This window comes from Conger conger, chromosome 17, assembly GCF_963514075.1.
Source record: "Conger conger chromosome 17, fConCon1.1, whole genome shotgun sequence".
NCBI lineage: Eukaryota > Metazoa > Chordata > Actinopteri > Anguilliformes > Congridae > Conger > Conger conger.
Genome location: NC_083776.1, coordinates 8151243 through 8178682, shown reverse-complemented (window position 1 = coordinate 8178682; position 27440 = coordinate 8151243). Strand labels below are relative to the sequence as shown.

Here is a 27440-nt window from a genome sequence, read left to right as displayed (position 1 = left end):
GTCAAAGCTGACAGGAAGGTGACAGTAACACAAATAACCACACATTACAACAGTGGTATGCAGAAGAGCATCTCTGAACACACAACGCATCAAACCTCTAAGTCAGGGGTGTCAAACTGAATTCCCAGGGGGCCGCAGTGTCTGCAGGTTTTTGGTGTTTCCTTACAATCAGCTGTCAATTAAGGCCTTGTGTGGATTCTTTAGCCAATCAATGACTTGAATGAACCACAGGTGCCAAGAACATCCCAAAAACCAGCAGACACTACGGCCCTCCAGGACTGGAGTTTGACACCTGTGCTCTAAGTGGATAGGCTACAGCAGCAGAAGACCAATAAGTCTAAATACCTAATAAAGTGCTCCCTGAGTGTATGTCCAAAGCATGAAAAAAGGGTAAAAAAAGAAAGAAAATCTTTTAAATGAAATTGATAGGAAATTATGCTATATTGTAACCACAGTGACATAAATGAATACAAATGTATATTAAGACATTCATAATGAAAAATGTATTTCACTGAAAAAAAAAATGTCTAAAATGTGTGAATCACGCAAAATAAACAGGTACTTTTTTATTTTCTGTCACAGAGGAAGGACAGAGGAGCCAGAAGCAGACACAGGGGTGTGGAAAATGTCAGGTTTACTAGCAGATGAAGGGGCAGACAGAGCATAATCACACACAGGCAAAAGATCAAAAACCAGGGGGTCAGACCACAGGCAAACGTACAGAGGTAGATCCAACAGAAGAGTCCAAAAAGCAGGTAGGGGTCAAACACAGGAAATCCAACAATAAACAGGGCAAGGGCAAGGGCAAGGGCAAGGGCAAACAAACAAGGCTCGGGAAACCATGGCTTGGGAATAAGGGGGGAGCTAGAACAGGGGGAAGGAATAAAGGGCACAGGACAAGACAAACTAGCAAGGTGCAACTGAAAAGGACAGGTATAAATACACAGGGGAATGAGACAAACTAGGCGGGGCATGGGAGTGAGGGCGGTCTAACAAATAAACATCAGGTGAGACACATGAAAGGGTAATGGCACAATAATGAGGGGAAAACAAAAACATGGACTGGATTCACAAAGACACACATGTAATACAAACGGCTCCAGACTAGGGAGTAGACAATTGCACAAAATCAGGAGATGCAGAGATACGGAGAGACAGGTGCGAATACTTCGCTGAAACTAAGCAAGTAATCAGTGATAGAATAGGGAGGCGAGTTACAGACCAGAATTGAAACTGGAGATGCGTTAGTAAGTTAGTTAAGTGAAATGACAAATACCCAAAACTAGGGAATGTTAGTTTGACAAACATATTAGTGTGTTAGTATAATTAGTACTGTACAAATTCTATGTTAGCTGGGATTAGTATATTAGTGCTATGTACAAACAAGAAATGGAGAGAAAGCAGGAAGTAAGGAATGCAAGATTGGAAGGAAGGTTGAACCCTGGAACTACTGTAAACACCTGAATAGTGGGGCACACAGACAGGGGAGTGACTGGGCTAGTAAACATTCAGACTCAGACATCACAGGGGAAGACGAGTGCAAAGACTAATGAGTGTAAACAGAACACCAGACATGAATAAGAAAAATAATAAATTACAAGAATAATGATAATAACAAAAAAACAAATATCTAACTTGCTTGAGAGAAAACCACAAGTACACTTTATCTGAGATCACTGCCATTCTTCAGAGATTGTAGTATTTTCCAATAGGCAACAGGCAAGTAATTTGCTTTTGCTTTTCTAATAAGACTAATGCATTTCAATCAGACAACTCACAATTAATTAAGAAATATTTAGGTATAATGTGAATGCAAACTTTGGCGTCGGCTCTGCCTCTCATCATCCCCCCCCCCCCCCATGGGGATTTCGAGAAGCAGAGCTCACTGGTGGATGCTGGGGTGCTGGGGGGAGTGCAAAACTTTTGAAGACATGAATTAGGAATAGCAGGATAATTTGAGCAATGAGCAAAGTGGCAGTAGCATGCAATATGGGCAATGGTAATATTCCAAAGGCAGTGCTATTGCATGCCAGGCAGCGCTATGACTTTAGCATGCAGAATGAGCCAGGCAGCGCTATGGCTTTAGCATGCAGAATGAGCCAGGCAGCGCTATGGCTTTAGCATGCAGAATGAGGCAGGTAGTGCTATTGCTTTAGCATGCAGAATGAGCCAGGCAGCGCTATGGCTTTAGCATGCAGAATGAGCCAGGCAGTGTGTGATATTCCCACAATGCAGTCTGAAACATAGGACAACTACATTAAGTGCCACACTGAAATGTTAGCATTTACTGTTTTGGTGTGACCACTGGCATTTGGCCAGAGCGACATACAGTTGATTAGACTAAGCAGGAGACAATCCTCCCCTGGAGCAATGCAGGGTTAAGGGCCTTGCTCAAGGACCCAACGGCTGTACGAATCTTATTGTGGCTACACCAGGATTCGAACCACCAACCTTGCGGATCCCAGTCATGTGCTTTAACCACTACACTACAGGCCGTACAGAGTAAGTGAGACTAAATTGCATGGGAATGGACTTTGGCATTCAGATACTGGTTCCTTCTGTACAGGTTAATGGTAAATGGTTGCCAGACCATGGTTTTACATGCGAGACTGAATTCACCCAAATGTCTGCAGGCCTTTGACAGAACAATGAGCCCCAATTAATAGATTATTGTATGTTGATCAAGGATGTATGCAGCAATAATTACATCCTGTTCAAAAAGTGGAATAGTCCACAGTGGCTATACTGGTAACTGCAGTTGGACTCCTCCATTTTAGATAATAGGAGTGTAAAGAAGTATGAAGTTGGGATAGTTTGACGTGTTGTATAAAATGGTTGGCATTTATCTAGCGCCTTCATCCAAAGCGCTGTACAATTGACGCTTCACATTCACCCATTCATACACACACTCACACACCAACAGCGATTGGCTGCCATTCAAGGCACCGACCAGCTCGTCAGGAGCATTTGGGGGTTAGGTGTCTTGCTCAGGGACACTTCGACACAGCCCAGGCGGGGGATCGAACCGGCAACCCTCCAACAGCCAGACGACTGCTCTTACTGCCTGAGCCATGTCACCCCTGTATAGACTAAACCTACGGTACTAAACCTAGTACCGAAGCTGAATCTTTCTAGAAAAGTTGATTAAGGATGTAACTTCAACATATCCAAATCAGATACTTCTGACATTTTAAGGGCAGGTCTTAATGTGGCAAAAAAGGCCAAACTTAACTTTCCATCAGTCGAACCTCAGCTAATTTTCTTAGTGACTCCTTGACCAATAGAATAGCACTAAAAATAGATTTATTACCCTCAGATTTTGTACATTAGTTATTTTGCTGATGCTTTTATCCAAAGCGACTTACTGTATAGTTTACGAAGCAGGGGCCAATTCCCCCTGGATAAATGTGGGGTTAAGAGCTGCATGGATCTTATTTTGGCATCACGGGGGTTTGAACCACCAACCATCTTCTGAGGCATGTACCTGGCCGCAAGGCTACAGGCTGCCCACATAAATATATTCTAAACAAAAGTAGATGCATGTTTTCTGAGGTGAGCTATTAATTCTACGTAAAACATCCCGACATACAAATGTATGACAATTTATGGACCTCACATTTCATGCTGTGATGCAATTTTCATCACATCTTCTGGAGTTCTAGGTCTCATATCCAAAAGGTGAAAAAAGGCAAAATCTAAGTTTATCATTTTCAGATTCAGATGGATGGGAAATCATGTTTATTCAACAATCACAGTGAAATAAACGCAAATGCTTTGGAACAGATTTATAATGAAGTGTGTTTCTGCACAAAAGTCAACCAAATACCTAAGACTACTTGGATTAATGCCCTAAAAATAAATAAATAAAAAAACATTGGACAAATGGGAAATCATGTTTACTCACAATGAATGAACATGCGTTTGTGCTTCTACAGAAAAACAGCTAAATGTGTAATGGGTACTGGAATTCATTCTTACTGAGCTTTATTCAGTTCCAAACCAATTTATTTATTTAATTTATATTTTCCCCTTTTCTTAGGAAGCAAGGACATATAGCACGATTATTGGGTTTGGTGTGGCACATGCACCACAAACAAGGGACATTTTGAGCTGTTTTCATTGTCTGGACTTTTCATAGACACTATAAACAACATACATGGAAAGGAAGGACAAAATGGTCAAATTTACAACAGGAATTGTTAAAGAAAGTGCCCAAATATTTTTAAAATGTATTTTAGGTACATGCAGGTACACCTCTGGTCACAGCTGGACTTCAGAACTGCAACAAGAACAGCAATCACAAGTAATAAAGCCTTAACTGACCTGTTTGATAAAATGTTTCAACACCCTAACTCATATTCAGCTTTAATCACAGCATCGCTTACATTGAACTTTTGTTTCTCGCAAGAGTAGAAATTATTGAAATGCACATTGTTTAACAGTGGCAAGTTCTCCAATATGTTTGAAACAATCTAACAGCCAATTTTCTTATTAAACTTCAGGACAGTGTAACCAAGAAAACTGGAAAACCGGGAAAATGGTACTTTTTATATTTAAAATGTTTCATTCAATTCCTTAAAGCGCAGATGCCTTCAAAAATGCATTTTTTTTTACAGTAAACAGTAATAAATCAATATTTGTCACCACCCTTTAAAACTGCAAAAAATATAAGAAAATTGGCTTGAGAGAGGTCAGTGGAGAATGACCAGACTGATTCATACAGACAGAAATGTGACTCAAATAACCATACATTAAAATAATGGTTTGTAAAAGAGCATCTCGAAACGCACAGCACGTTGAATATTAAAGCGGATGGACTACATCAGCAGAAGACCAGTAATCCAAAGAATAAGGCAAATATAAATACCTAATAAAATGGTCCCTGATTGTATATATATATCTCACTATGTCAACAAGTAGAATCTGCTGAATATCCCACTGCATCAACGTGTGGAATCTGCTCTCAAACCTCAAAATGTTATTTGCCTTAATATGTTTATTTTTATATTACGCCTTTCTCAGACCCAAGGTCGGTTAGGTTTTTCATTCAGTTTTCAGAACTCCAACTATGCCGTTTCACAAAGGTTTATTAGCACAACTTGCGGTCAATCAAGTGGTTGGGCTCACTCAATTAAAAGAAAAAGCTCATGGATAAGAGTGCACTTCTGGGTTCTCAGTTCTGCTGGGCTCGCCACTTCATGGATATCAGCTCAAGAGGTGTTTCTTGCCAAGAAATTGTACTTTCCTGTCGAAGGCGGTGGACCGGATCGGGGCATTTGTTTCATAAAAAGGGTTCATTGCAAACTGGGGAAAAGGACATAAAACAGATAATTTCAAAATGAGAAAATTGTTATTTCGTATCATCACTCCAGCATATAAATATGGCAGGGAAAAGGACGTACCTTTATATATAAATCATACACATCATTAAAGAAGTTTTTAATTCCATCCTCTTGTCTCACATCATGGAGCATGATAAACCTCATATGTAAGAAACAAGTCAAGGAAGAATAACAGGGTCCATGTGGTCTTTTAGTTCTGAAATAGGGTTAGGGTTAGGGACAGTGACTGATTTACTCCCCTAGTTCAATTTCAAGAAATCATTACCATTGATTACCATTACCATTATACCATCATCATTTTTTTTAATATACCTGTAATCATGCAATACCCTCTTCATGACATCTTGAGCCAAAAATAAATTACATTTTTCAATACAGTTTTTGTTCACTGTTCACTTTTGGTTTGACACTGAACATTACAATGCTGATAGAAAAGATGATTTCCTTCCTATGAATTTAAAGAATGGTTTCGTGAGGAGAGTAATGTTTGAGTTACATGCATTAATTAAGCAACATATCTGTTCACTAACTAGATGGCTGCACCTGAAGGACTCATATTCCAGAAGCCATTAAGGGGTGAGGTACCTTTTTCTCAATTTTCTTGACCTCCTGGTTTTAGTGTCTAAAACAAAACATTCCCAAAGAGCAAGGACAAGGGTTTTATTATTATTATTATTATTATGCGTATTATTATTATTATTACTACTATTATTATTATCTTTAAGAAATCTGTAACCCTGCTCCCAGAGCACAAACCCTCCCCCATCCCCTCCTCTCCCTCCAAACATGGAAAATGTGTCTGTGGGTCTCCGGACCACAGCCGACAGCGGCAAAAGGATATGTCCAGCAGTGACAAAAGCGGAGACAAACCACTCGTTGAATTTGTCCACAGTTTTCAGGTACATATTGTTGGACAGCCACATATTCTCATCTACCAAGTCCAAAGCTGCATGCGCGATGAACTGGTTCAAGTGTCGGTGGTCATCCTTTTTAAAAATGGAGGCAACAAGAAATAAGAGAGTGACAAGAACATCACACAGACACCTCTACACAATACATGTAGGTCACGATCCAGCTTTGATCAGGATTTCAACATGAAAAGCTGACGCAACCAGATAAAACGTTACCATTACCTTTTAGTACAACAGACTAAACTACCGGACGAGTTTATGTTCATTCCATTGTAAACGGTTGGCATTTATTTAGCGCCTTTATCCAAAGCGCTGTATAATTGATGCTTCTCATTAACCCATTCCCACACTCACAACAACGGCGATTGACTGCAATGCAAGGCACCAACCAGCTCGTCAGGAGCATGAGCGTTGCTTTGTGTGGAAAGGTGTCAAACTAGCGACGAAGGATTCCCGTCATTTATATTAAGACATTTACGTCATTCTCATGACTACTGTATGTTCTGGCTCCTCGGTGGTGGAACGAACTCCCCGTGGAGGTCAGAACAGCAGATTCCCTTGCCACCTTCAAGCGCAAACTGAAGACGCACCTCTTCAAGTTGCACCTCTCCCCGTCCCTCCCTATAAACCTTAATTGTCGTCTTTACCTGTCTGTGTTATTTACTTGTGTATTAGGATGATACCGTTGCTAGTTTTGCTTGGCTAGGTGAGCAGTTTATTCATACATTTGAGTGTTGCGGTATTACGATTAATTAATTAATTATTTTTTTAATCCGATGATCAGGTCCTGGTCCTTATCTTGTTGTACAGGTAGCAGTTGAAATTGTACTTCCCTCTACGGTCTTTCAGCGCACTTATCCCTGGTATGGGTATGCACTTTGTTGTACGTCGCTCTGGACAACAGCGTCTGCCGAATGCCATTAATGTTATGTAATGTACATTCTTTGTCTGTTTGTAAGATTTGGAATCCAACGTATATTAAGGTTAGCCGACATACCTTAGATTCCGATTTCCCAGCTGGCAGAAACTCCATTTCAAAGACTGGATTGTCATGGTGACCAACCATGACAAAGTAATAACTTCCAGACATCCTTCGTATCTGGTTATCGAACTGCAAATACACAAAAGTTGTATATTAACGTTAGCTAGGCAAGGAAGAAATTCCAGTTTACAATCAACCGGAGGGTTGCACTAAGCAACTAGCTATCTAGCGAACGTAAACGCAAAAGCTCAAACCCATAATTAAGCTAGCCTGGACGGTATGCGTCTATAACTTAAAAAGCAGTGACGATAATCATTCTTGCAAATCATACTGCTAATATAACGTCAAGTAAATACAATGTACTTGATATTTACCTAGCGTTCGCGAACACTTCCTTCCTCTCTAAATAGAATCCAAGCGACACAGTCGCAGACTGACGACGACAGCAGCAGTAAGCTAAAATGTAAAAAGTAGTCGTTTTGTGAGTCGACTATCGAAGTCGTCAAAACAATGCGGACGACAACATTTGCAATGTAATGCTATTTTACAAATGTATTTAATGTTTTTCTGAATAGCTCTAAGACGTTTCAAAATGTAAATATAAAAATAATTTCCGGTTCAACTCCCGCCCACACCATACTCTTACAAGACAGTTAGATGGTAAATATAATCGTTATGCATGTACGATTGTTTAAATAAAGTAGTTTTTCTGGGTTACCTAATTCATTAAAATTAATTGCTTAACGGTATGAATTAAAAGAAAAGGAACAGTGTAGAAAACTTGTTTATGTTGTTTAGCCCGTGATGTTGGTTGTTTCCTAACCGTACTTCTTAAAATAACCCGGAAGAACTACAAAAGGGATATTGGGATTGGCCATCTGTGGTTACTAAGTGACCGTCAGTTTAAATTTCTTAACCAAGCGGCGTTTTAAAATAAGAACCACCCATAAAGAACACGCAGGGGAAAATTCTCCTTGTTATTTTGTAGCGGCAATTGCTTGGTAACTAACCTAGCTGATTGACTTTAGTTTAAAAAGTACAGTAAGTTAGCCTACTGTACCAGCAGGTTGGTTGCTTATTTCTGACCACTAGCAAGATGTCTGGCGTTAAAGAGGAGGTCATCTCTTCGGACGAGATGCGAAAGAGACTGTACAAGACGTTTAAGAATCGAGGTGTACTTGACACTTTAAAGGCAAGTGTGACAGATCCCTTTTCGCTTTCCTTTACCTGAAATATGTTTTTTTTAATCTGCTAGCTGCACCTAGTGTTGAAATACAAGTTACAGGAGCACTTGTTTTTAGCATACACGTGCTGCATTAACAAGTGTCCTTCTGGTGCCGAATTCATAATTTACACGACCGTACTCTCTCTGAACACTAAAGCATATTGATAGTGATCACACAACGCCCATGTGTTGGAACAACATCGGCTGGCTTCGTATCACTGTATTGGGCGTAACCTGAAGGATTTTTGTTTTCCTTTAGACCCAGCTTCGGAACCAGCTGATCCACGAACTGAAGCACCCTGTTCTGAGCAAAGAGGGCCCCGTAAGACCCCTCTTACCGGACCCGGAATCGGTACTATTCGCAGCCTCTAACAGTATGGTTGCGGATCACCTTCAGAGCGCAGGCTATGAGTACACGTTATCAGTGTTCTACCCAGAGTGCGGACTGGACAAGAGCAATGTGAGGACCGCTGCTTCTTCACAGATTACATTATTGGCGTTTGGCACACGCACTTATCCAGAGCGACGTACATTTGATTAGACTAAGCAGGAGACAATCCTCCCCTGGAGCAATGCAGGGTTAAGGACCTTGCTCAGGGGCCCAACGGCTGTGCGGATCTTATTGTGGCTACACCGGGATTAGAACCACCGACCTTGTGTGTGCCAGTCATTTACCTTAACCACTACGCTACAGGCCGCCCCCTCAGATTCATGTTGATGTATGCTACGTTCTGCTAGGATAACCGTCCTTCTGAACCTTTCAGTGCGAATACATTAGCCTTTAGTTTTAATACAGATGCATCCCTCGACATGTTTACCTTCAGTTGATCTGAGGTTGTCCTGGCTGCCCCTGAAAATGCAAGTGAGGGGAAAAATAGGTTAAATAAATTTGAGATATTTTACAATTTATTTATATATTTATAGTATAATATCATAATTTACTAATGTCATAATTTAATGATGTAATGGAGATAATTTATATCCAGTTTTTACTGATCATCATGTTGACCACAATACTGTGCTTCTAAGGCATTTTCTTCGAGAGACCTCCTTCAGCTCATGAAGATCAGTCCACAGTCACCGTTTTACAAATCGCTGGTAATCCGGACTCTTCTATTCTCACTGTTCCATAACCCAGAGCATTCCGTTCACTTGTCTGTTCACTTCACTGCAGTCTAATAGGTTTGCTTTTTTCCCAGGCATCAAGCATTCAGAATGATAACCAAAAAGGTATGCTCATAGTTTTGCCTTTACTCATATTTTTTTTACACTAAACACCCCCATGAGCCTCATTGTCAGTGTAGAAGTGCAGTGTTGGCTTGGAATGGGGGGTGTTGACTGTTCTCCTGAAGTTCACTTGTGTGGTTCTGCAGGTTTCCTCATGAAGCTGCTAATTGAGCTGTCAGACCATCATGCACAGAGGGAGCGCTGTCATGCCCACACTCAGACCAGCACCTCCCCGCCGTACAGAGAGTCCCTTGGTATGCCACTCCAGACCTGGTTGAAATTCGTAACGGTTTTGGATTCAAATGCCTTTCTACGTTTTACTGAGCCTGTCTGCTGTATTGCCACCTATGAAATACTCTCAAAAAACTGCAAACCCCGCCTTCTGGTCCCCTTGGTTCAACCAGAATTTTTCCAGGCAAGATCAATCAAGCACAGAAGAGTATTTGAAACGCATGACCATGCCGTACGCTGCATAAACAGAAAATGAAGCATTATAGTTATATCACAGGGTAGTAAATTTGGGCCTGGCTGTTCAGAGTTTATAGCAGTGTTTGGCTAGTTAAGGCGTTTGTTTATACATTTGCGTGTTGTGGTTAAAAAAAAAAAAAAATCTTTGTTGTGCAGGTAGCAGTTGAAATTGTACTTCCCTCTGGGGTCTTTCAGCGCACTTATCCCTGGTTATGGGTATGCACTTTGTTGTACGTCGTTCTGGATAAGAGCGTCTGCCAAATGCCATTAATGTAATGTTAATGTAATGGCGTTTTAATTTGTGTGCTCAGTGGAGAAGATGCAGGTCATAGACGAGGAGTACGCGGCCATGCAGCACAAAGGCCAGAGGTGGGAGTCTCTAGAGGCCAAGATGGCGGAGTTCAGGAAGGACGCGCAGACACAAGCTGAGGAGGAGATGAAGGCAAAGGTGTCTTTCTGGAACATCAGTGGAGGAGGAGGAGGAGGGGTATTGGCATGGCATTGGGAAGGTTTATTTTCTTGACGATGACCGTTTTTCCAGCTGCAGCATTTTAAAGACGTGGAGCTGGCGAAGATGAGGCTGGAGGAGCAGGAGAAGTGCCGTAAGGAGGTCCAGGAGCTGAGGAAGGACTCCGAGAGGACCCACCAGCTCAAATCCCAGGCCCTGATCAGCAGGGAGAAAAACGCCATTGAGAGGCTGCAGAAACAGCAGGAGGTATGGATGCTTCAGCTGAGGCTAACCCTAACCCTAACCCTAACCCTGCCTGAGGCTGCAGCCATGTCCTCCTGAGTTCAATACATGCAAATCCTGTTTCACGCACATCCTGTTTCACGTAGCAGCATGTTGACTGTCACTATTAAAAATAAGGATCCATATTGCCTGGGACTTTGAGCTTTGGTATCATGCTCGTCAGGAGATGATGCAGTATGTATAAACAGATGCAAGTACAGCTGAGGATTTTTAAACCGAAGGAAGGGCTTGTGTCCGTTGCCTGTGCTGATTGTGTTTTCCGTCAGATTGAAGAGAAGGAGATCTACATGCAGAGACAGCTGGTGCTGAAGGAGATCGAGGCCCTGCGGAACAGAGAGGCGGACCTGAGGCAGAGGACGGAGGCTTTTGAAAAGTACGAAAAAAAAAGTCCTGGAGTCTGAGTGACTTTGATTTATGGAACCGGAATCAATACTAACCCTTTGAAGTGTAGTCCCCCCCCCCCCCCCCCCAAAAAACCCCCCCCAAAACCCAAATTTAATGTTCAAAGTTTTCAAAGTCCATGTTCTAGAACTCCATTACATTGCTTTCTGTTACCATAGTGACCATTACATCAGAACGTTCAGTTAAGTACAGTGTAATCTCATTTGGGATTGTACAGCATAAAGGGTTAATGGTGCTCTCTGTCTCCGCTCCCCTGATAATCAGAGCCATTAACATGCATACATGACACCGTGCTCCTTCTCAGCATCTCTGCAGATTGTATAGACTAACCAGATGGTCTGCTCCTGCATTCCTTTAGTCCTGTTTACTGACTAACAGTAGCAGGCACCCCAGTAACAGGACTACTGGTGCTATGTTATGGTGGGTGAATATTCATGACAGGTGTGTGTGTGTGTGTGTGTGTGTGTGTGTGTGTGTGTGTGTTGCAGGGCTTGTAAGCTGCAGCAGGATAACACCAGGACCACAGAGGAGCTACTGGGACGCAGAGAGCTGGCAGTGAAAACTCTGGAAGAAACCTACGACCAGAAGCTGAAGAACGAACTCACCAGGTACTGCAGCTGTCCTGCGTTTCGAACAAATTTACTGAATGATTCTGTCTGCGCACTGGAGTCCCTCCCTCCCTCTTGACTGACTGATGTATCAGAAGGAAAGTTAAAAAAAAATAAATAAATAAAATTAAAAAAAAAAATATATATATATATATATATATATATATATTTTTTTTTTTTCATTTGCTTGCTTTTGGAGAGTTCACACTGCCCTCTCTGCAGGGTTAGTGATGTGATGATGTGGTGTGTTAAACTGTGTGTGTGTGTGAGTGTGAGTGTACCAATAATATACCAATAATAAAATACAGCACTGTAATATGACATTCTGACATTACAGTGTTCAGAAATAGGAAAGTATCACAAATGTCATGTGTTTCAGAATGCTAATTTGAAGTCCAGACTGGGGACTCCACATTAGTGCGCATTTAAGAGAATTAAACAGTTCAACATTCAACATTCATCGGCCGATGAATTTTCACCAAGCTTCCCCCCGCCTCTCAAAAGGAAAGGGACTCATGTATTCTCTTTCCTTAGACATCAGCTGGACCTGAAAGAAGAATATCTCCAAAGAACCCAGAGAGTCACGGAGGATGAGAAGAAAAATAAAGGTGTGAAGTGATCGTTTTGTTTGGAGTTCAGACGGGTTGTGCTGCAGAACGCAGCGTGGGCGTGATTATCCCTCCTGCAGGGTGTGATTGTCCCTCCTGCAGGGCGTGATTGTCCCTCCTGCAGGGCGTGATTGTCCCTCCTGCAGGGCGTGATTGTCCATCCTGCAGGCCGTGATTGTCCATCCTGCAGGGCGTGATTGTCCATCCTGCATGGCGTGATTGTCCCTCCTGCAGGCCGTGATTGTCCGTCCTTCCCCGTACAGAGGAGAAGCTCCGCCTGCAGAGGGATGCCTCCTCCATCGAGGCGAAGACAGAGGACCACATGAGGGCCTGTGCTGAACTGCAGAGGCTGCAGGTCTGTTTGTGCTTCGGTGTTTTACCTTGTATAGAGCAGGGATCATCACCTCCGGCCCTCAAATCTAGAAAAAGAACATTCATTTTTCTTTCTGGTATTTAATAAAACAATTAGTGCTACTGATTGATCAGTCTGTCTTTACACCTGACTCTAAAGGGAGGGTAGCAGTTCTCAGCCCTCGAGGACTGTGATTGGCTGATCCTTGGTATAGAGACTGCAGGTCTATTTGTGTGCATGTTACATCGTAGTTTCCACCTTGATACTTGATACTTTCTACCAAGCAATGTATATCGCAAAAGCCTTCAAAAATGAATATCAGGAACAAAAGACTTTCTGCCAACAGTATTATGGTTTCGTCTCATGGCAATCTTTACTAGTTTTACTCATTTTTAGTCTTTTAGTCATCGGACATTAAAGTGCTTAGACAAGGACAAGGTTTTTATACAAAAACAATGCATAGGTTACCACCTGTGCAGGGGTCTATGACTGAGGTGTGTGTGTGTGTATGTGTGTGTGTGTGCAGGATCTGTAGCTGAGCAGTGTGTGTGGGTGTGTGTGTATGCAGGGTCTGTAGCTGAGCAGTGTGTGTATGTAATGTGTGCAGGTTTCTCAGGAGACCACCCTGGCACAGGTAGCCCTGCTGACTCAGCAGAACCAGCTGCTGAAGGAGAGGCTGGAGGCCATGAGCGACTACCCGTCACTCAAACGGGAGAGGGTGGAGCTTCAGGCCCAGCTCCGCCTCCTGAAGAGGACCCTGGAGGAGGTGCAGGAGGAGAACCATCATCTGAGAACTGGTGAGAAAAACAACACAACACAACACACATGTGAGAACCAACCGCTCCTACAATACACCACACCACACCACAACACACCGGTGAGAACCAACCGCTCCTACACCACAACAGAAGACAACACAACACACATGTGAGAACCAACTGGTCCTACAACACAACTCAACATAACCCACCGGTGAGTGTGTGTGTGTGTGTGTGTGTGTGTGTGTGTGTGTGTGCTGGGTCATACATACACTCCGTGAGCACTGAGGTATTTTAAACTTATTGGTCTTCTGCTGCTGTAGACTGTCCACTTAGGAGTTGTGATGCGTTGGTGCGTTCAGAGATGCTCTTCTGCATACCACTGTTGTAATGTGTGGTTATTTGCGGACCACTCTTATTAGCAACGCGCTTCTGCTGCTCACTGGATGTGTTTTGTTTTTCGCATTATGCTTTGCAAAACTCTAGAGACTGTTGTGCGTGAAAATCCCTGAGACTTAAAACACCCTGTCTGGCACCAACAATCATTCCATGGTCAAAGTCACTTGCATCACATTTCTTCCCTATTTGGTCATGTGGTCTGAAAAACAGCTGAACCTCTTGACTACGTCTGCATGCTTTTATGCATTTAGTTGCTGTTGAAAGACTGTGTTTGATTCTGTTTGATTGTGTCGGTAGATGTCCCTCCACAGTAAAGGCAAGGGTAAAAAGCAGGAAACATGACTATCATTCATTTAACCTGCTCCTGAGTGGACATACAGAATTATACATTATTGTGTCTTTAGCTTGGCCACTGCTTAGTGCAAATATCAGCTATTTCCATAGTTTATAGGGAATTTAATAATATATTCACGGAACTGGGTCACAGTTAATCTCTTGCTATTTCAGCTGGTAATAAAAATCTTTCAAAGCAGGTATTATTTTAATGAAAATCCAGAGATCTTATGGTCTTACCAGATGTTCTATTTTTTAAATTTTCTGTTTTTTAAAGTTTTTTTTTTTTTACATTTGCTGTTATTTACTAAGGTAGCGCAGAAGACAGCAAATCAAGTCCAGAGGGTTAGGGTTACGGTAATCTAATGTCACACTGCCTTTTTTTTTTTAAGATTGCCAGTGAGTTTTACTCATTTCAATATTTGCCAATGGGGCTAGACAATTTTACTCGACATGCAAAAAGTGCCCTCAAACAAGTAAATATTCTCAACTCAAGAGAAAGAAATATGATTTTAAATCTCATTACAAGACTGAAGTGGCTTTCACAAGATCGGTGTCTAACCATTAACTTCCTGTGGAGGAGCGTCTGTGCCTGACTTGGCCTTGGGATTGTTTGAACTTTGACCTTGTTTGAAGCTGACCTTTCCTAGCATGTCCAATCCCATTACTGCTGTGTATGAAGCAGGTAGATGCAGCCTACTACAGTACTAGCAACACAGGGCCCAGGCTGAGCAGCTACATGGCTACATGGCTAACTGAGTTAGCTTCTTGATGTTTTTGGATAAACCCAAGATTTTTGGTTTCACAAAGCAAGTACAAAATTCAGCCTTTTATAACCACGGACAACCTACTACCGTTACATATTTCTGCGGCTTGTTACGAACCAACACCTTCCTGGATGGATGACGACAAGTTTCAACAACTGGCAACGCTCGATTCTTCCCGTATAGTCATTGCCTTGCTTGGCATTGAATGCAGCGTTTGATTCTCGCCAAAAGCATATGAAAGCAGCTTAAGACTATTTTTTACAGTGCAGTGTTGTGTTGGTTACCTGCAGTTGTGGCTTGTTTTGGCTGCAGACCTCCGCAAGCCCTCGCAGGAGCAGCTGGTTCTGCAGGCCGAGCTGAGGCGGCAGCAGAACGCCCGGACGCTGGACCAGGAGGAGTTCCAGAACCAGAGGCAGATCCTGCAGGTCCAGCTGCAAACCGAGGTCAGAACATGTTCCGACAGAGCGCCCGTACCTTTACCCCCAGAACACCTGTACCTTTACCCCCAGAACACCTGTACCTTTACCCCCAGAACACCTGTACCTTTACCCCCAGAGCACCCAAACCTTTACCCCCAGAACACCGGTACCTTTACACCCAGAGCACCCAAACCTTTACCCCCAGAACACCTGTACCTTTACACCCAGAGCACCCAAACCTTTACCCCCAGAACACCCGTACCTTTACCCCCAGAACACCGGTACCTTTACACCCAGAACACCCGTACCTTTACCCCCAGAACACCTGTACCTTTACCCCCAGAACACCCGTACCTTTACCCCCAGAACACCCGTACCTTTACCCCCAGAACACCAGTACCTTTACCCCCAGAGCACCTGAACCTTTACCCCCAGAACACCTGTACCTTTACCCCCAGAGCACCTGTACCTTTACCCCCAGAGCACCTGAACCTTTACCCCCAGAACACCAGTACCTTTACCCCCAGAACACCAGTACCTTTACCCCCAGAACACCAGTACCTTTACCCCCAGAACACCTGTACCTTTACCCCCAGAGCACCCGTACCTTTACCCCCAGAGCACCCGTACCTTTACCCCCAGAACATCTGTACCCCCAGAACATCTGTACCCCCACAGTCTGAATGTGTCTTTCTGAGCAGTACCGGGTCGTGGGGAGCATTACCAGGTCATGTGGGGAGCAGTACCGGGTCATGTGGGGAGCAGTACCGGGTCGTGGGGAGCGGTACCGGGTCGTTGGGGAGCGGTACCGGGTGGTGGGGGAGCAGTACCGGGTGGTGGGGGAGCAGTACCGGGTGGTGGGGGAGCAGTACCGGGTCGTGGGGGAGCAGTACCGGGTCGTGGGGGAGCAGTACCGGGTGGTGGGGGAGCAGTACCGGGTCGTGGGGGAGCAGTACCGGGTCGTGGGGAGCAGTACTGCAGTGTTTCCTCCTGTCCAGGCGGGGCGCTGTGCTCAGCTGAAGGCCGAGCTTGCGGAGTGTGAGGACCGGACGCAGCGCCTGACGTCCCACGCAGACGACATCAAGATGCAGCTCCGGCAGACGCAGCTGGGTACGGAACCCTCCGCCCTGCACGCGCTCTTCTGCGTGCTTTAAAAGTGCATACCCTGCCTTCTGGCCCTCTTGGCTGGCTCGATTGCACCAGGCTGATCGATCGAACACAGTAAAGCAGAGGTGTCCAATCTTATCCTAAAAGGGCCGGCGTGGGTGCAGGTTTTTGTTTTAACCCAGCAGTAACACACCTGATTATACTAACGAACTAATCGTGGTCTTTAATCAAGACCTTGATGAGTAGAATCAGCTGTCTTAGTCCTGTGCTAAAACAACAACCTGCACACACACCGGCCCTTTCTGGATACGATTGGACACCCCTGCAGTAAAGTATTTGAATCCAAAACGGTATTTGAGCCAGGATTGTCTCTCTCTAACTCCTGTGTGTTTCCCTGTTCCCTCCCCCTCTCTGGTCTCTGACTGGAGCAGCCCTGGAGAACGAGGTGCTCCGTTGCCCTAAGCCCTCCCTCGTGGACCGCTCCGTGCTGGAGCTGGCCCCTGATAGGCTGGTGCCCCCTGATGTCTATGTGGACCCTGCGGTTCTGCCAATCCGGGCCCAGGAACCCCACGATGCCCCCTGGCCCCGGCCCCCCTCCCCCGCCCCGGACGGCGAGCTGCTTGCGGGCGCCAAGGCTCGCATCCGCCAGCTGGAGCGGGAGGCAGAGTCTCTGGAGGAGGCGTACCGGAGCTACCAGCAGAGGGCGCTGCGATCGGCGCTGTCCGTCATCCAGCCACCTCGCCCCCTCTCCCCCACCAAGCCCCGCCACCGAGCGCCCCCTCCCCCCACCCACGCCCCTGTCCCTGTCCCCCAGGCCAGGGTGACCTTTGACCCAGTCCCCCAGGCCAGGGTGACCTTTGACCTAGTCCCCCAAGCCAGGGTGACCTTTGACCCAGTCCACCAGGCCAGGGTGACCTTTGACCCAGTCCCGGCCCTGTTCTCCGATTTCGGGAGCAGCCTCCCTTTCGAGCGCCCGTCCCCTGACTGTGGCTCCTCCCCCCCAAGACGTCTGTCATCAACGCCCCTGTCAGTCACCCGGAGGCTGATCACACACGGCGCACAGGAAGGTGCTGAACCACACACACACACGCACACACATACACACGCACACGCACGCATGCACACGCATGCACACGCACACATACACATACACACACGCACACGCACGCACACTCCCATACACACAAACACACACATACACATACACACACACACGCACACACGCGCAACTGCACACACACTCACATGCATGACCGCACACATATACACATGCACACACGTGCACTCAGCTTCTCAGCTGTTTCCGATTTAAACCAGTGTATTCAATCGCTTCCTTAGTGTAGGTATAAGAAAGCTTTCAGCATTGAGTCTTGCTTCTTAGATTTTGATTGCCTTTAGAGTCTGTTATTGGCATTCATCAACATGAGTTGTGCCAACGAGTCAATGAAACAATTATGGGACTAAGAAATAATAAAAAAAACAGTCAGAGACAATATGCCCAACCTGCTTAGCGGAATAAACAGTGTTGTTTGGAACATCATTAAGAAACAGCACTGGACCTGGGAGATAACCAAACTATTCTGATCAGAAAACGGTGTTTTGTGTTCTCAGATGCGCGGTCTCCTGCTGTAACTTTTCGGGGCCTGTCGCCTGAGCGGCAGCTGTCGCCCATACCCCACAGCCAATCAAGCGCATCACCAACACCCCACAGCCAATCAGGCGCATCGCCCAGCAGCCTGCCTGGAAGCCCCGCCCTAAAGAGTACGGCTCGAGAGCCGATCAGGTAATGACACACACGCTGGCACACACCCTGATACGCCCACACACGCACACACACATTCATAGTGGACCCACAGAGAATACATAACATTGGAGACTGGTGGAATTCCTTGTGCTGTATGTTTTTTTTGTTTTTCTTTCTGTTGGTGATCTCCACAGTGCAGATTAGAAACTAAAACATTTCTCCACCTTACAGGGTTTATTTGGTTGAATGGGTGGTAGTTCAGATATCTGAAGCACAGGTCACCTTTGGAGGTAGATTACATTTCAGGGATGTATGGGTGTACCCAGGAATTTGTCTATACAGCTGCTAATATATTTTGGTGAAGACTGAATGCAAAATGTCATATGCGCCATATTTGTTTGCCTTCACAGTTCAGAAAGAGCTCAGGACGTCCTGTCCAGCTCCAGCTCCAGCCCTTCCCCTCCTGAAAAAATAACCCTGGATGATCTAACGGAGCCGTCCGAAGGTAATGCGAGTTTGCTGTCTGCAAAATATGCATTCAATTCATTTTTATTTGTGTGCTTTATTTGTGGAGTACTTTTCACAAAGAGTTTACAGAGCAACAGAGGGCAAACAATCAGAGCCCAGAGCAGCTCACTCTGTTTCAGAGCCCAGAGCAGCACACTCTGTTTCAGAGCCCAGAGCAGCACACTCTGTTTCAGAGCCCAGAGCAGCACACTGTGTTTCAGAGCCCAGAGCAGCTCACTGTTTCAGAGCCCAGAGCAGCACACTCTGTTTCAGAGCCCAGAGCAGCACACTGTGTTTCAGAGCCCAGAGCAGCTCACTGTTTCAGAGCCCAGAGCAGCACACTCTGTTTCAGAGCCCAGAGCAGCACACTCTGTTTCAGAGCCCAGAGCAGCACACTCTGTTTCAGAGCCCAGAGCAGCACACTCTGTTTCAGAGCCCAGAGCAGCACACTCTGTTTCAGAGCCCAGAGCAGCACACTCTGTTTCAGAGCCCAGAGCAGCACACTCTGTTTCAGAGCCCAGAGCAGCACACTCTGTTTCAGAGCCCAGAGCAGCACACTCTGTTTCAGAGCCCAGAGCAGCACACTCTGTTTCAGAGCCCAGAGCAGTACACTGTGTTTCAGAGCCCAGAGCAGCTCACTCTGTTTCAGAGCCCAGAGCAGCACACTGTGTTTCAGAGCCCAGAGCAGCTCACTGTGTTTCAGAGCCCAGAGCAGCACACTGTGTTTCAGAGCCCAGAGCAGCACACTGTTTCAGAGCCCAGAGCAGCTCACTCTGTTTCAGAGCCCAGAGCAGCACACTGTGTTTCAGAGCCCAGAGCAGCACACTCTGTTTCAGAGCCCAGAGCAGCTCACTCTGTTTCAGAGCCCAGAGCAGCACACTGTGTTTCAGAGCCCAGAGCAGCACACTCTGTTTCAGAGCCCAGAGCGGTGGACTGCTGGGTTAGGGTTGGCGGTGGGCTGCTGGGTTAGGGTTTAGGGTTAGCGGTGGACTGCTGGGTTAGGGTTAGCCGTGGGCTGCTGGGTTAGGGTTAGCGGGGGGCTGCTGGGTTAGGGTTAGCGGTGGGCTGCTGGGTTAGGGTTTAGGGTTAGCGGTGGACTGCTGGGTTAGGGTTAGCCGTGGGCTGCTGGGTTAGGGTTAGCGGGGGGCTGCTGGGTTAGGGTTTGCGGTGGGCTGCTGGGTTAGGGTTGGCGGTGGGCTGCTGGGTTAGGGTTTGCGGTGGGCTGCTGGGTTAGGGTTTGCGGTGGGCTGCTGGGTTAGGGTTTGCGGTGGGCTGCTGGGTTAGGGTTTGCGGTGGGCTGCTGGGTTAGGGTTAGCGGTGGGCTGCTGGGTTAGGGTTCTACCTTAACCACTACATTACAGGCTGCCAATTTGGTTTGGACACTCTGTTTTTGGGAGCAGGTTGGGCTGGTGAAAGGTGTACTTTCGAGGCCGTGTCTGGGCAAGGGCGTTTATGGGCGAGGGTGTCTGGGCGATGGTGTCTGGGCGATGGGCGTTTGTGTGTCTGGGCGATGGGCGTTTGTGTGTCTGGGCGAGGGCAGTTTTTGCTGCAGAGGTTGTTTCAGGTTCTTTGTTGTGCTCTCCCTCCAGGCCTCACCCACATTCCAGAGCCGCACCAAGACCCAGCCAATCAGCTGGCTGAAGAGCTAGAGCGTGGGCAGAGCCCAACCCTGACATCACTGACTAGGCGGAGCCTAACCCCAACATCCCCACGTGTGCGCAGTGCCACCCCCCCAGTGGTCGTGGGGTCCCCCTCTGACCCAAACCCCTCTGTGCATTGGCAGGGTGAGTGAATGTCCCCACCCCACCCTCACCCTGCTACCCCCAATACACACGCTGCCTGACTCTCAGCCGTTACACTGGGCTCTTCTCGTCTCCAGAAGCCCATCAGTCACCTAGCGAAGAGGGCAGTGGGCCAGACAGAGAGGATGAGGAGGAAGAGGAAAGGGAGGAGGAGAGGAAGAGGAGGCAGGAGGAGAGACAGGAGGCCCTGGAGAGGCTGGAGCAACAGAAGGTAAGACTACAATTCCCAGAGTGCACTGCTCCTGCCATAAAGTGGTAACCGTGGTAACAGGAGTGTTCTTACCGTCCTCTCATTCCCAGCTCCTGGCAGATCAGCAGCAGGAACAGGAAGTGATGTCAGCTTTGCAGGGCGGGCAGCAGGAGCAGGAGCAGGAGCAGGAGGGGGAGGGGGAGGAGCTGGGCCAGGATTGGACGTCCAGTGCCGACCCTCTGCAGAAGTACATGAGGCTGGTGATGCAGGGAAAGGTGTGTGTGAGAGTGTCCGTGCGTGTGTGTGCGCGTGTGTGTGTGTGTGTGTGTGTGTGTGTGTGTGTGTGTGTGTGTGTGTGTGTGTGTGTGTGTGTGTGTGTGGAAAGCAGCTGAATTATGAATTTGCTTTTTCAGAGTCCAAGAAAAGAGGAAAGAGTGGGGACCCCAGAGGCAGAAATTTTGTCAGAGGAGAAAGAAAACAGGTAACGTGAGCGTATGAGTGTGTGTGCGCTCAGTGTGTGTGTGTGTGTGTGTGTGAGTTTCAGCATCGCTGACCCTAACCCTTCTGTTTCAGCATCTTGGCGTTCTCACACGACGATCCTGAGGAAGATTTCTGGTGAAGCTCAAACGCAAGGAAGGAGTTTTGTTTCGTGGGAATTTTCCTCCTTTATATTCCACTTCAACTTTTATATCTTCTTTTTATTTTATGGCCCACTACCCCCCCCCCCCAAGCAAGGATGGCTATATTTATACACTTACAATAATACAATAAATGAAATGTTTTTACAGTATGTACTGGCCACTGGGAGGGTCTGCCTGTGACCCCCTGTTTTTTTACTGTGTTTTGTTGCAATGTTAAACGAGTGCTGAATAAATTCTGTAAATTACACACTAAATAACTTCTGAATGGATAAAATGAAGGTGATTATTTTTGTATGTAGATTTCCAGTGATTATCAAGATATTCAGAAAAATGTCAGTTGCACCCTAATAAATGACATTAATTTAAGAAAATCATTATAATTATTATTATGGTCTACACTCACCGAGCACTTTATTAGTTATTTATTAGACTTATTTCCTAGACCTTGACTGCTGTAGCCTATCCACTTAGAGTTATGATGTGTTGTGTTCAGAGATGCTCTTCTGCATATCACTGTTGTAATGTGTGGTTATTTGCGTTACTGTCACCTTCCTGTCAGCTTTGACCAGTCTGGCCCTTCTCCTCTGACGTCTCTCATTAACAACACGTTTCTGTCTGCAGAACTGCTGCTCACTGTGTGTGTGTGTGTGTGTGTGCATGTGTGCTTGAAAATCCAAGGAGATCAGCAGTTTGAGATACTCAAACCACCGACAATCATTCCACGGTCAAAGTCACTTAGATCAAATTTTTTCCCCAATCTGATGGTTGATGTGAACATTATCTGAAGCTCCTGACCCCACGTCTATTGTATGCATTGCACTGCTGCCACACAATTGGCTGATTAGATAAGGTGTAATAAATAAAAAATGTTCCTAATAAAGTGCTTGGTGAGTGTATGCTAAAAGACTAAACTGTAGTCCCATTGTATGTAATCACTTTTCATCCAGTTGCACCCAATTCCGTCATTTCAGCTCCCTCATTCAAGTAAAACCCTTCAGGTAAATCTGACATTTCCTCAGTAGGTAATCTCAGACATTTCGAAAAGTTACACCCAAAGAACACACAATAGCCCTGGACACCAAACAGAAAGGTCACTGCTCACCCGCACAAAATCTATCGAAAGCAAACCATATTAGCTTTGCTTCCGTACACAACAGCCACGACCCATGCCATAAACTCATCCCATGAACCCATCCCATCTGTAACGCATCACATGGTGAAGGGTAGAAGGTATGGGGGTTGTGTGCGAGACAGAAGGCCACCGGCAGGTGTGGTGAGGCATTCCCAACCCGAAAGCATGAAGGGTAGCCCACTCACCCAGGATTCTGTCCTGCTCCTACACAGCCTGGTGTTCAGGCTGATCTTTCTGCTTGCTTCTTCTCTTGGTCACAAGTGAAGCAAAACCCTCCATAAAAATGAGTGAAAACTGCAAATCCAGAACATATGTCATCACATACACAATGGGGTAATGCGGCCAAATTGGAGTCTGAATCGGACAGCAACAAAGCTGGTTCCCCCCCAACCCATTGGCCCATTATCGACCTGGAGGACCAAACAGAGCCAGGGATGAACCAAGACTTAATTTACAAACAAATAACACAGCTGAAAATCCAATACCCCTCCAAAGAGCTCACCTGTGTCCCTCAGTGGACTCACCTCGCGTGTCTAAGAAAGAAAATATGTTCCTGAGATCAGTTCTTAATGCAAGTTAACATGTAGGTTAAAATAATATGCCACTGCTAATGCCAGTTCCTTACAAACCAGCATGAATCAGGTATCCAGTTTGAAGAATGATTTTACAACATTTTATTGCATTTTTAAAAGTCTAATAAAATGTGGCACAATATCTAATGAGATTCCATTTACAACTGTTCAATTTACAGATTCAATTTACCTGTTCTTTACACTTAAACCAAGGTATTGTCTGAATATGGCCTAAATAGACCTGACGTAGGTGTGTCTGAGACAGTGGGTCTGGATGTTTCTGGCTTTTAATGGGTTCCCCGGTCCAAATGTAATGCAGTGTGGTGGAGTGTAGTGTAATGTAATGCAGTGTGGTGCAGTGTAGTTTAATGTAATGCAGTGTGGTGTAGTGTAGTTTAATGTAATGCAGTGTGGTGTAGTTTAATGTAATACAGTGTGGTGGAGTGTAGTTTAATGCAATGCAGTGTGGTGTAGTGTAGTTTAATGTAATACAGTGTGGTGGAGTGTAGTTTAATGTAATGCAGTGTGGTGTAGTGTAGTTTAATGTAATGCAGTGTGGTAGAGTGTAGTTTAATGTAATGCAGTGTGGTAGAGTGTAGTTTAATGTAATGCAGTGTGGTGTAGTGTAGTTTAATGTAATGCAGTGTGGTGTAGTTTAATGCAATGCAGTGTGGTGTAGTGTAGTTTAATGTAATGCAGTGTGGTGTAGTGTAGTTTAATGCAATGCAGTGTGGTGTAGTGTAGTTTAATGTAATGCAGTGTGGTGGAGTGTAGTTTAATGTAATGCAGTGTGGTGTAGTTTAATGTAATGCAGTGGAGTGTAGTGTAGTTTAATGTAATGCAGTGTGGTGGAGTGTAGTTTAATGTAATGCAGTGTGGTGTAGTTTAATGTAATGCAGTGGAGTGTAGTTTAATGTAATGCAGTGTGGTGTAGTGTAGTTTAATGTAATGCAGTGTGGTGGAGTGTAGTTTAATTTAATGCAGTGTGGTGTAGTTTAATGTAATGCAGTGGAGTGTAGTGTAGTTTAATGTAATGCAGTGTGGTGTAGTGTAGTTTAATGCAATGCAGTGTGGTGTAGTGTAGTTTAATGTAATGCAGTGTGGTGGAGTGTAGTTTAATGTAATGCAGTGTGGTGTAGTTTAATGTAATGCAGTGGAGTGTAGTGTAGTTTAATGTAATGCAGTGTGGTGGAGTGTAGTTTAATGTAATGCAGTGTGGTGGAGTGTAGTTTAATGTAATGCAGTGTAGTGTAGTTTAATGTAATACAGTGTGGTGTAGTGTAGTTTAATGTAATGCAGTGTGGTGTAGTTTAATGTAATGCAGTGGAGTGTGGTTTAATGGAATGCAGTGTGGTGGAGTGTAGTTTCCTCTTGTATGTGTTACTGCAGGACATGGGGACATAAAATGAACACCATCATACCTTGATCAATCATTTATTTTTTATTTTAATTTAATAAAAACACATTTACCAGGCTGGTTGACAAAGTGTCCAAGGGTGTCCTTAATATGACCTGTTTTTTATGTGTACCTTTTTAAAGTGTAAGAGCCAGCGATGAACAGGAAGTCTGGTGTCAAACAGACTGGTGTCAAACAGCAGTGCTTTTCAGACTCCATGGGTCCCGCTGTGCGCTGGTTTTAGCACAGGCTGTAGAAGATGTGTTTACATTCTGACAATGTTGTCATTTCAACATAATGACGGGTTATTGGCTCAGTGTGAAAGTCAGCGTCGATTAGGGTCTTCACAAATTTCAGTGAGCACACCTTTGGCATTGTGGACCCCAATGATTTCACCTGTGAATCTGCAATTTGAAACGGTTAAAAAATGTAGCCTCTTCATTTGTCATTTATCACACTGAATATTTCAGAAAATTAAGGCATTGGTCTAATGGATTAAAAGTCTTAGGATGTGAACAAGGAATATTTACTGTTTGTGACATACTACATAGCTAGTTATGATAGTATATGACTCAGTGGGCATTGCATATTAAGCACAATTACCAGCTTGCAATGGAATGTTGACCAGCGTACACAGCAAGTTCCCAGGATCGAGTTTTTAAAAATCTCATATTTCTTTTCCATCTGAACAACTGGATAATTGTTTACTGGAGAAAAACATCTGGCCACTCTGCATGAAGTGAGTTTGACACCACTGTGTTAGGGTTAGGATTAGTTACCTAACCCTCACGCTCTTTTGCCTGAGTCAGATTTGTCATATAATGGGAAAACTGCAGTTTGGTAATGTCACCATAAAAACACTGGAGATAGATATGAAGCATTTTCTACAAATGTTTAACATCTACTTGAGTAAAACCACAAGGAAGCCCTTGGCACGCATATAAAATACTGGTCGGGTTACAAAATTGGTACTATGGAGGATCCATATAACATTTGAGTTAAAAAATGGACTATTAAACCATTGGGACTACAATGCCATCGACATGAAATGTTTTTTTTTTCCATTAGGAAACAAAGGGAAAGTGCAAACACTGCCTACCATAGTTTGTCAGAACAAATGACTACACATCACCTGTATTACTGCACAAATCGTCTGTCCATGCAATAATGAGTAAACATCAAGATATCCCTGTACATCTCTTCTACATAACAGAACACAGATAATTCAGTAATTCTGCTCAGTATTTAAATCTTTGCACACTGGAACAATACTCAATCACAGTTTGAGATTTTTTTTTAAAGAACAATTACTTTTTGATTACATATAGGTTTTTTGTTTTTCAAAGTGTTTAAACCAGTAATTTAATAAAATAAAAAAAACAACCAAATATTCCTGACTTGAAACATCTTTACACATCCATATATAATGTTCTTAAACATCCTTAATGTGGTCATGTGACTGACCTAATTCTGGCTTGGAGGAGGGGTTCTCACAGTAGGCTGTATGCATTAGCGCTGCAGGGTTGCCATGGTAACAAAGCGCACAGCATGAAGTCAAATAACACAAATATGCAATCAGCAATCACCAGCCAGTTCATCAAGCAGTATTTCACATCTTCATAAAAGGGCAGGAATTTAACTGTTGTTTTACTAGGGAACCCCACATGGGTATTTCAAATGAACTAAGGGGGGTAAATGTATTACACAAAAGCAGAAATGTTATTCCCTCCCCCCCCCCCCCCCCCGTGTAAAGCACACTGAATGTCAGAGTCACTGACGTTTTTCTATGAGGAGTGAAAATAACACATTCATGACTATGGAATTGAATAAACCTCAGTAGAATTAATTCGCTAATTGATGAATTAACAAATTATTTGATTAATTCAACCAAATTTTGTTGATTAAAAAAACTAAAAGAATAAATAAACATTAAATCTAATCTATTCTCATTTTATTTAATCAGCTTGAAATGTAAAGTGCTTTTAGGCATTGCATCAATTCTAATCAGCATATTTATCAATTAAGTGGGATTCCTTTTGCAGCTAGTTTTATGAAATTGAGGTTTATACTTTCATCAATTTGAGTCAGATATTGAATCAATGTGTCAGTCAAAAGTCACACCTATTTCTGCACAATTAAGTTTTCAATTGCAATTTTATGAAGCCAAAGGAAAATCAGTTTTTAACTTGGTTGCCCTGTTTTTATTTAATCAACACCTTATTGTATTGGGTCTTGAATTTATGAAATAATGTGTTAATAAACAAATTATTTGATTCAACTGAATTTTATTGAATTCCATAATCATTAATACATTTTTGTTGGTTCCTCTGCACGTATTTTCCCTTTTTCATTTTGTATTACCAGATGGAATATTAGTGTATCACAATATATTACGGTATAACAATTTAAAATCAATGCAGTTGCATTGGAAAGAAAACATTTACAGAGTGTGTGTGTGTGTGTGTGTGTGTGTGTATGTGCGTGTGTGTGTATGTGTATGTGTGTGTGTGTGTGTGTGTGTGTGTGAGAGAGAGAGTTTGTGTGTGAGTGTGTGTGTTTACATCACTTACAGCATTTAAACATAAAGGTCAAGATAACCTGGTTAAGAGGTCAAATGCTTTTGATAGGCATAATTATACTTGTTGAATTTCAATCATTTTTTATATTGTACAATCTAGCAAAACATGAAGGTTAAAATGGTTTTGCATGTTTCTTTTCAAGTGAACTGCTTCAAAAGTAACTGAATTTATGTTTTTTTTATATCCATTTCTGTAGAAGGGAAAAATGGATGTTCTAA

At 44.2% G+C, this 27440-nt stretch overlaps 3 protein-coding genes across 4 annotated transcripts in view; 1 reads left to right on the top strand and 2 right to left on the bottom strand.

Annotated features, from left to right (window-relative positions):
- Nucleotides 1-3723: 3723 nt before the first annotated feature.
- trappc2 (trafficking protein particle complex subunit 2) lies at nucleotides 3724-8080 on the bottom strand. 2 transcript variants are annotated; one of them, XM_061226672.1, is made up of 6 exons: nucleotides 7954-8080; nucleotides 7610-7691; nucleotides 7251-7364; nucleotides 6186-6328; nucleotides 5403-5490; nucleotides 3724-5304 (listed from the first exon to the last, which is right to left on the bottom strand). In XM_061226672.1, the coding sequence occupies exons 3-6, from the start codon at nucleotides 7341-7343 to the stop codon at nucleotides 5206-5208; spliced, it is 423 nt and encodes a 140-aa protein (XP_061082656.1). In that variant the 5' UTR covers nucleotides 7344-7364; nucleotides 7610-7691; nucleotides 7954-8080; the 3' UTR covers nucleotides 3724-5205. The 2 variants fall into 2 exon arrangements, with proteins under 2 accessions (XP_061082656.1, XP_061082655.1); XM_061226671.1 differs by lacking the exon at nucleotides 7954-8080 and having other exon boundaries at nucleotides 7610-7835.
- Nucleotides 8064-21914, top strand: ofd1 (OFD1 centriole and centriolar satellite protein). Its single transcript, XM_061226876.1, has 22 exons — nucleotides 8064-8427; nucleotides 8720-8920; nucleotides 9490-9558; nucleotides 9660-9690; nucleotides 9834-9941; nucleotides 10467-10603; nucleotides 10697-10870; nucleotides 11173-11279; nucleotides 11797-11916; nucleotides 12451-12524; nucleotides 12788-12879; nucleotides 13484-13673; nucleotides 15446-15576; nucleotides 16551-16662; nucleotides 17091-17726; nucleotides 18271-18442; nucleotides 18814-18908; nucleotides 20500-20694; nucleotides 20790-20923; nucleotides 21013-21177; nucleotides 21316-21383; nucleotides 21476-21914. The coding sequence occupies exons 1-22, from the start codon at nucleotides 8332-8334 to the stop codon at nucleotides 21519-21521; spliced, it is 3153 nt and encodes a 1050-aa protein (XP_061082860.1). The 5' UTR covers nucleotides 8064-8331; the 3' UTR covers nucleotides 21522-21914.
- Nucleotides 21915-24669: 2755 nt separating this feature from the next.
- The window catches only part of LOC133116749 (neuronal membrane glycoprotein M6-b-like), a 25194-nt gene continuing 22423 nt past the window's right edge, over nucleotides 24670-27440 (bottom strand). The window contains exon 7 of the mRNA XM_061226666.1: nucleotides 24670-27440. This exon is cut by the window's right edge and continues 1144 nt beyond it. The gene's annotated coding sequence lies outside the window, so the exon portion shown is untranslated.